Raw genomic sequence first — 8,896 nt, 5'->3', positions numbered from 1 at the left:
GGTGCTGAATATGCATGTGTTGGCCTCTTCCGGGGCACTGCTGGTAAATTTAGAAACTCGCTTAGAAAAGAACTCCTTATCTAGCAGCCGCACGGCTCACGGATCGGAGAATCGAAAGAAAATGGCAAGATCTCCCTAAAGTCAGGGAGCTGTGCTGGTCCTTTTCAAGTAAATAAAAACCCTCAGTGAGCCCCCGACGAGCCACACGCTCCGTTCAAGTCCAACCAGGAGCCACATTTGGGGACGCGGCGAGAGATAACATTCTACCCCACCGTCCCGGCGCAACAACGTAACTCTGCGCCCGACAGTGTAGCCCCCTGCTCCGGGTTCTGCAGCCCGAAGGCTCCAGCTGGCGGCCCGCTTGTCCCAGCGCTCGGAAAGTCCGCGCCGAGCAGCCCCCTCGCTACCTCTCTGCGGCCCTCGGCGCCTCCCGGCCCCCAGAAACGGGGCAGGGCCCCGGGGGCTGTTCCGCCCGGCCAACGCGGGGCACAGGGACGGAGCCGGATCCCCTCCGCCGACCCGGCCCGCCCCGAGCCGGAACCCGGGCCCGGCAGCCCGGCCCCGGCCCCCACGTGGCCCCTCGGAGCGAGCCGCACTACCCTGCTGCCGCCGACAGACGGTCCGCCGCAGCCACTGGGCACCGCGCTCTGGACCGGCGGCCAATAAGCGCGCTCTGACTGCCGGCGGGGGCGGGGCCTCGGGGGTCGCCGCGCGCCCGCGCTCGCGTCTCCATTGGTGGGGTTGGGTCCCGCCCCCACCAGTGGGCCCCGCCCCGCCGGCCGCGTTAGGTTGCGGCTCGGCGGCGGGCGGAGCTGGTCCCGTTGTGCTGCGGCTCCGCGCGGCCTGCAGTCCCGGGCCCGCGCCCCGCGCCGCCCGCCCGCCCGCCCGCCATGGAGCCCGGCCCCGACGGCCCCGCCGCCTTCGGCCCCGCTGACATCCACGAGGGCTGGTTCCGCGAGACGTGCAGCCTGTGGCCCGGCCAGGCCCTGTCGCTGCAGGTGGAGCAGCTGCTACACCATCAGCGCTCGCGGTACCAGGATATCCTTGTCTTCCGCAGGTACCACCTTCGGCCCGGGCCCGCGCCCCCGAGCGTGAGGCGGCCCTCAGCCCAGACCGCCCGCTGCCCGCCTCCCCAGAGGCAGCCGGGGCTCCTCCTGCCCCGGTCTCGGCCCCGGCCGCCCCTCTTCCTGCCGGACCCCTGTCTTGCGCCCTTTACCTCCGGACGCCCTCCCCCGCGCCGGGCCGTCTCTGCCCCCGCCCCACCCCTGCAAAACTGTCAGAAGTTCTGGGGAACTAGGCCCCTCCCCTCCCGAGACCCCCTCCGCACCCTACATCCCGTCTCCCTGGGCAGGGGGCCGGCGTTTCGGGCGGTCTTCTTGGGCGGGGAGGGAGCCGGAGTCTGCGCCGGCCCCACGCGCCGAGCTCCACGTGTCAGCCCCGGACACGTCAGAGCCGGGACCCTGAGTCCACCCCCACCCCCCCACCCGGCGGGCCTGCCTGCCCATCCTCGCCACGTGTCACCCCCAGCACTCACCCCTGGACCCCTTGGCAGGCTGGGGGAGATTCTTCTCACCCGGGGCGAGTGGGAGCGCACTGCCCCCACTCCAGGGGACCCAGGTCCCTGACTGTCACTCCTGCCTTCAGTAAGAGCTACGGCAACGTGCTGGTGTTGGACGGCGTCATCCAGTGCACGGAGAGGGACGAGTTCTCCTACCAGGAGATGATAGCCAACCTGCCCCTCTGCAGCCACCCAAACCCACGCAAGGTATCACCGCTCCAGCCAGGGTTCAGCCCCGAGCCCAGAGATAGGAAGCCCACTGCTCAGTGCCCCGCAGAACAGTGCAGGAGGCTCCAGCTGTGCCCATGCTCAGCCCAGGTGCTTCCTAAATGGTTGTCAGAAAGTGCTAGCAAGAACCAGGGAAGTAAGTGGGGCGAGTGGCCCAAGGGGTGGGGGCTGCCACAGCCTCTGAGGAGCAAACAGTTCTGGCTGAGGCCTGCTTCATAAGAAGGAGCAGCCGGGAGGAGTTTCCAGGAAAAGGGGACACCTCGTGACAGGTTCCTGAGGCGGGAAAGCATTTCTGAGAGTAGCAAATGAAGTAATGAGGTCTGTCTGTGCATCTGAGGAGTTGAGAAACCTACCCTGTTGGGATGGTGGTGTGTGAGTGCATCTGCCCCATGCGGGCCCTGGCCCCCTGAGTCCTGCTGGAGCCTCTTTGACGGGGCCAGTGCTCAGGCTCCGGGCTGTACTTCTGAATGATCCTGCCCCTCCTAGGTGCTGATCATCGGGGGTGGGGACGGAGGTGTCCTGCGGGAGGTGTTGAAGCATTCCTCCGTGGAGTCTGTGGTCCAGTGTGAGATCGATGAGGTGAGTGCAGCGCCGGGCTCTGGGTTCGAATCCCAGTTCCGCCCTGAATTGGCTGTATATACCCTTGGGCGAGTCACTCACCGTTGCTTGGCCTCTTTGTGCATCTCAAAAACGTGTTGGGTGGATTCGGTAGGAAAACTGGGTAGCAAAGGGCCTGGCACATAGTGGATGTGCCAAGATGCTGGTTCTTAGTAAGACTAAGCTGGTTTTTAAGTCAAGTCCCAGGCAAGACCCAGGAGCATTGCAACTACTTGTGTGTCTACACTTGATGCTCGGCACGTTTTTAATGAGCATCTTTTACGTGGCAGCCAATGATCTAGTTGCTGGTGGAAGAGTGGTGAACGGACAGGTCCAGTCCCTGCCCCCCCTTAAAGTTGATATTCTAGTGAGGAGAAGCCCTGATGAAGGCACGGCAGGCGCAGGGCATGAAAGGAAAAAGCAGGCTCAGAGCTTGGGTGAAGGCTGGCCAGTGCTTGCCTCAAGGAGATGGGTTTCAGCTGAGGCCTGGATGAGAAGCAGCTGGCCATGTGGAGGCAGGGGAAGTCCTCTTGGTGGAGGCTGGACTCCCCTTCCTCTGACCCAGCAAGAAAGTCACTCGGATGGGACGGTTTGGTCCGGGGATGATGAGGTGTGGGCTGAGGAGCAGGCAGGAGCCAGCCCTCCATGACGGAAGGCGAGGCAGCAGAGTACCGGGTTTCCACAAAACGAATGGCTTGCCCAAGTGACCAGAGTATTAGAGGGAGGGCTGGAGGGCTGGAGGGCCCTCAACCCCTACGGCCCAGCCGGGTCCCTCCTCCCTCCCCAGGACGTCATCCAGGTCTCTAAGAAGTTCCTGCCGGGCATGGCCGTGGGCTACTCCAGCTCCAAACTGACCCTACACGTGGGCGATGGTTTTGAGTTCATGAAACAGAACCAGGATGCCTTCGATGTTATCATCACTGACTCCTCAGACCCCATGGGTAAGCGAGGCGTGGGCCTAGGGTCCCCGGGCAGCCACCGTCCAGAGGCCAGCCTTCCCGCTGGGCCCACAGCTGATTTGCAGAACGGAGGACAGAGGGGTCCAGAGTGAGGCTGCACCTTGCCCTTCTTGGTCGCTCCCCTCCCCACCCCAGACCTGGCTCAGCAGAGGAGGGAGAGGATGCTGCTGCCCAAAGTACGAGTTGACTGGGGACCTGGAGGAGAGCAGGGCTCTGGCCTTGGCCCACGGAGGCCCCACCTTCCTCTTCAGTCTCCTCTCTGCTTTTAACAGGCCAGCATCGGGGCGAGGGGTGGGACCTAGTCTCAACCCAAGGCCCAGGGTGCAGAGTCCCCTGACACAGTGGCAGTGAGGAACCCCCACCAAGGAATGGGAGGGAAACATGGAGCCCCCTCAGATACTGGGACAGTGGATCCCTGTGCTCCTCAAAAGCACCGTCTTTGTGGTTGGTTTCTGGATCCACAGACCGGGGTTCAAATCCTGGCCTGGCCCCCTTGGCAGCTGTGTGGATCTGTAGTGGGGCAGCAGCGGTGCTTGCTCCCCCGCAGAGCCGGGTTGGGAGGCCTCAGCCAGAGTGTTCACTGTCCCTTGTGCCGCCGCTGCAGGCCCTGCAGAGAGTCTCTTCAAGGAGTCCTATTACCAGCTCATGAAGACGGCCCTCAAGGACAATGGCGTCCTCTGCTGCCAGGGTGAGCAGGCCAGCGTGGGGGACTGCAAGGGGTGGGCAGGCGGGGCAGGCTTCCAGCATGGGAGTAGGCGTGGGGGCGGCTGGCCGGCCTGCCTGCTGGGGCTGATACCCCTCTTCTCCCCGCACAGGCGAGTGTCAGTGGCTGCACCTGGACCTCATCAAGCAGATGCGGCAGTTCTGCAAGTCGCTCTTCCCCGTGGTGGCCTATGCGTACTGCACCATCCCCACCTACCCCAGCGGCCAGATAGGCTTCATGCTGTGCAGCAAAAATCCCGTGAGCTGCGTGCCCTCCTGGGGGCCGGAAGGGGGGGCAGGCGGGCACTGAAAGCACTTCCCTGATGCCCGCCTCCCCTGATGCCCGCCTCCCCTGTCCCCAGAGCACCGACTTCCGGAAGCCCGTGCAGCCTCTGACACAGAAGCAGGTGGAGCAGATGCAGCTGAAGTACTACAACTCAGATGTGCACCAGGCCGCCTTTGTCCTGCCCGAGTTTGCGCGCAAGGTGAGCCGCCTGCCGGCCGGGGCCACAACCAAGGGAACTCGGGGCCTCCCGAGCCCCCACGTGACCCAGCATCCTCCTGACGAGGCCTTCTGTCCCCACCAGGCCCTGAATGATGTGAGCTGAGCCCAGGCGCCCCTGCCCACGCCGCCCAGGACCTCAGGCCAGGGAGCCTCCAGGGCGCCTGGGCGCGACAAGCCCTGGACGAGACCCCCCCACCCCCCGCCCCGCCGGTGTGCCCACCAAGCAAGTGTTACAGGCCCCAGAATGCTGCCCGGGCTGCCCTGCTGGGCGGACTGTCTCTCTGTCGATGTGGCGTCCAGCCTCCAAGCCTCTACCAGCTGTGTACAGCACCTTCTCCACCTTCTGTCGCCCTCACTCACCAAACACGTGTATTTATAACAAATTCCGAATCGTGTGTCCCCAGACCTTGAATGGGCCCAGGCAGGTGCCACATCAGCCAGTGTTGGGCGTTCCTGTGTATTGGGCTTGGAGCTGACCTCAGCGTCTGGCCTCCAGGTATCCGCCACGTGTCAGTGAATAGGCAGACCTGGCCCTTCTGTGTCACCTGGGACTGGCCCCTTGACCTCTGGCACCGGGGGACACAACAGTTACCAGACCGGACCCAAATCCGTACCAAGACACTGCCGTAGTCATTGCTTCACCAAGCCCCACAGAGGGTGGAGGTGACAGACCCCTGGGGCAAGGGCTGTGGGGTTGAGAAGATCATGGTGTGGGGTCACTCAGGGGCTTTGTTGTCTCAGAAGAATTCAGGTCACTCACAGGGTTGTCAGGTCCCATCCTGGGGGTTCAGGGCGATGCTGGATGGGACTCCAGAGGTGGCTGGCTGGTGCGTGGTTGGGGTCCAGTTACTTGGGCCTGTTTTAAGCACATCAGGTGCCCTGACTTGGCTCAGGATTCAGACTTAGGTTCAAATCCTGCCTGCCAACCCAGGAGCGTGCTCTGGTAAATTCTCAGAAGTACCCCCCAAGTGTTGAGAGGTTGGGAAAGCAGGTGTGTGTGGGTGGCTGTACCAGGACTCCCTGGGCACAGGACTGTCCCCTCTCCAAGGTCCTGAACCTCCATCCTCTGCCCCAGGCACCTCACCCTTCCCAACAACCAGGACTGAGGCCCTCCTGGGAGGAGAAGAGCCACCATAACGGGGTGCAGGTTGGGGAAGGGGGCCTCCAGCCCACTCCTGCCTCAGGGTCTGCAGGAAAGGGCCCTGTTCTCTAGAAAAGCTGACCTCACCAACCCCTTTCTCCACCATGAACAGAAGCACTGCCAGAGGATGGGCTGATCTGGAAGACTTGGCAGGAAGGGGACAAGGGAGTGGCCCCGGTAGGGAGGTGGGGTGCTAGAACAGCCCCGACCTGCACCTGCCCTGCGCAGCTACCTTGGACCTGATAGTTTCCAGGGCGCCTGGAACTGCAGTCATCATGGGGGTGGGGAACAAGCCTCCAGCTGCCCAGCCCACTTCTTGAGTGGCATCAGGGAGGTCACTTGCCCGCTCTGGGCTCCACACACCCCACCCCCAGCCCCTCACTGGACTTGGAGCACCTTCTGGCGTGTAATTGCAAGTTAACTTCATTCCACCACCCCCCAACTCTAGAAGAATCTTACACCCAGGCTTGGGGGTGAACATTGTTTCCCCAGGTCTCCCCACTCCTAGGGAGACAAGGTGGGGTCATGATGTGTGGGCCACACGGCAGAGTGTCCGTTAAAGGAAGACGTGGTGGCTACTTATGAGGCCCTTACCCAACCCAGGTCTCCTTCCTTAAACCTTATAGCTGCTCGTGAGGAAGGTAGATGACATGCCCAAGGCCACACACCTAGTAAGCACACGGTGGAGGACACCAGACAGCCGGCCTTCGGAGAGCCACTCCACTCGACCTGCCCTGCGTGCCTCCTCTGCAGCTCAGCCCAAGCATCCTTGGGCCCCAACAGGGACATCACCAGACGTCCACTCTTCTCCTCCAGCTCATCTTACCAAGCTCCAGGAAGGTCCATCCCCAGGGTGACCCCAGGAATGCTGCTGGCAGGGGCTCTGGGCCTGAGTCTGAATCTCAACTGCGTCCCCATTGACTGTGGCGTTGAGCCGCTCACAGCTCCTGGCTTGCTTGCCTTGTCTGTCAAGTCTCTGGGAGCGCTGGTCCTCACCTGTGACACGCTCCGTTAAGCAGCGTTGGTCATGCAGTGCTTGTGCAGCTTAGTGGGAATCAGGACTGCCCGTCGGGGCACAGGAAGGGAAGAGGAGGCCCCAAGTTGTTGAAAGAGTGGGGTCGTTGGGGAAACAAGGATGCCTGACCTGGACGTTGAGGCTGTCTCTGTGTAAATCCTTCCACTTCCCCAACTTTTAGTAAAGTTAAGTTTAGCATGTTAAAAGGACTAGCGCTGGACCCCACATCTAGACAGACAGGATGGAGACACGGACTGATGGCCTGAAGCAGAAGCGGGGCATTCGGAGCAGGCGTGACCCGAGCCCCGAGGCCCCAGAAATCCCGGAGAGGGTCATGAACAGGCCCCGCCTGTGGCATCGAGGATAAAATTGATCCTGTCTAGACCTTTCTGGGTTTTGTGTTGTTATTTTAAGTAAGCTTTATGCCCAACACGGGGCTCCAACTCACGACCCCAAGATCAAGAGTCGCGTGCTCTACCTACTGGGACAGCCAGGCGCCCCCCTGCCTAGAGTTTGGAAGTTATTTATCACAACTAGCGCTGCCCCGGTTTAAGGATTCCAGTAGTTGCAGGTGGATCATTAGAAGGAAAATGGCGGCCCTCCTCAGCCACTTGGCTTCCCGCAGAGCCAGCCACGTGTACCTCTCCCAGCTGGTGGTTCTGGTATTGACCTGCACGTCTCTATCCTCTTGTATTACCGCGTTTTAGCTTGTCGGTTTCAGTCATAATCTGTTGACTTGCCACTAGGGAAGCTGAGGATTTAGTTCTTTCCTTCCCTGACCCAACTGCACTCTCAACAACGAAATGATCACCTCGGTCAGGGCCATGTTCAGTGTTGACGCCGTCACATCTCTGTAAACACCGCTCTCAGCCGGGAGTCGAGACTATCCCCCGTCCAGCTGCTGCTTGTCCCTGGAGGTGTTTCGCATTTGCTTAATTTGTAATAAATTCATCACACCAGTTTAGCCTCGAACTTTTTACCAAATCTTGAAAGCTTTTTTTTTTTTTTTTCTTTTTAAGATCTCTGGACTCAATATATGTCATGAGGATCTGGACAGAATGCTAATCAATTTTTTGGTTATGAGATCCTAGTATCCAGCACATTATAACTCATAGTTAACTCACGATCACACTGAATTGGAGATTTCACTAATAGGAAATATTAATCTACATAATATACATTTCTCCATTATGATTTATACCAGAAAGTATATAACACTCTCATTTAAGAAACAAAAACTACGGAAAAAGTTTTTTTAAATCTCTAGACTCTACGAGTGTTCTGTCCTGAGCATTCTGACTACCCCCAGTGGAACTCCCCATCAGAAGTCTTGTTTCTTGGACTTCCATACCTTCGTTTCTTGGTTTACTCCCTTGTCTGGGTGAACCATATTCTATAGTAACTTTCTGAGGAAGGGGACAGGGGATGCAAAGTTTTACAACTCTGACACCCATCTTTGTTCCATCTTCGTGCTTAATTGGTGGGTATAGAATTTGGATGGGTATAGAATTCTATGTTGGAAATCGTCTTCCTTTAGCATTTTGGCATTTGCTCTTTTCCATTTTTTTAGATTGTCTATTGCTGTGTTGAAGATTCGCCCAAACATAGCAGAGTGATGTCTTTTCTGTGGGTCAGGATTTGGGAAGTGGCTTAGCTAGTTGATCCAGCCTAGAGTCATTCGTAGGTTGCAGTAAAGCTGTAGGCCAGGGCTGCAATCACCTGACCTTAACTGGAGCTAGAGGATTCGCTTCCCAGGTGGTTCCCTCACGCGACCAGCAAATCACACCAGTGGTTGCTAGGAGGCCTCAGTTCTTCCCCATGCGGACCTCTCCATAGGGACGCTGAGTGTCCTCACAACATGGCGGCTGGCTTCCCAGAGCAACGGATCCCAGAGAGACAGATGGAAGTGGCAGGGTCTTATATGGCCAAGTCCCAAAGTAACACACCGCTTCAGCCATATCCCACCCACAAGCCTTACTCCATTTGAGAGGAGACTGCATACAAGGGTGTGAGGACCCCAAAGCGGGAATCTTTAAAGGCCATCTTGGAGGCTGGCTTCTAGTTTCTGGTGTTGTTTGGGGAACTCTAAAGTAATTCTTTTCCTGATATTTTGTATGCGGATTGTTCTGTTTTCTCTCTCCTCAGTTTGTAGAAAAAATCATTTTTCTCTTGAGCCTTTTGAGATATGATG

General features: G+C 59.0%; 1 protein-coding gene across 2 annotated transcripts; it reads left to right on the top strand.

Moving 5' to 3' along the window:
• Window positions 1-863: 863 nt before the first annotated feature.
• SRM (spermidine synthase) lies at window positions 864-7,666 on the top strand. Of its 2 annotated transcripts, XR_003517548.2 has the most exons (9): window positions 864-1,057; window positions 1,645-1,765; window positions 2,273-2,365; window positions 3,171-3,324; window positions 3,947-4,030; window positions 4,158-4,303; window positions 4,407-4,529; window positions 4,632-5,045; window positions 6,317-7,666. XR_003517548.2 is itself a non-coding variant. In XM_027580484.2 (8 exons), exons 1-8 carry the CDS (start codon window positions 891-893, stop codon window positions 4,650-4,652), a joined length of 909 nt encoding a protein of 302 aa, XP_027436285.1. In that variant the 5' UTR covers window positions 864-890; the 3' UTR covers window positions 4,653-7,666. The 2 variants fall into 2 exon arrangements, 1 of the variants encoding a protein (XP_027436285.1); XM_027580484.2 differs by having other exon boundaries at window positions 4,632-7,666.
• Window positions 7,667-8,896: the final 1,230 nt, after the last annotated feature.

This window comes from Zalophus californianus, chromosome 4 (assembly GCF_009762305.2).
Source record: "Zalophus californianus isolate mZalCal1 chromosome 4, mZalCal1.pri.v2, whole genome shotgun sequence".
Lineage (NCBI taxonomy): Eukaryota > Metazoa > Chordata > Mammalia > Carnivora > Otariidae > Zalophus > Zalophus californianus.
The sequence above is the reverse complement of the archived record's forward strand: the minus strand, read 5'-3'. Positions and strand labels throughout refer to the sequence as shown.

What these genes read in the sequence shown, in the direction of transcription:
- SRM (XM_027580484.2), top strand. Translation starts at nt 891, where the DNA reads ATGGAGCCCGGCCCCGACGGCCCCGCCGCCTTCGGCCCCGCTGACATC. An exon ending in TGGCGTCCTCTGCTGCCAGG is followed by an intron (nt 4,031 to 4,157) that starts GTGAGCAGGCCA and finishes CTCCCCGCACAG; the next exon opens with GCGAGTGTCAGTGGCTGCAC. An exon ending in TGCCCGAGTTTGCGCGCAAG is followed by an intron (nt 4,530 to 4,631) that starts GTGAGCCGCCTG and finishes TGTCCCCACCAG; the next exon opens with GCCCTGAATGATGTGAGCTG.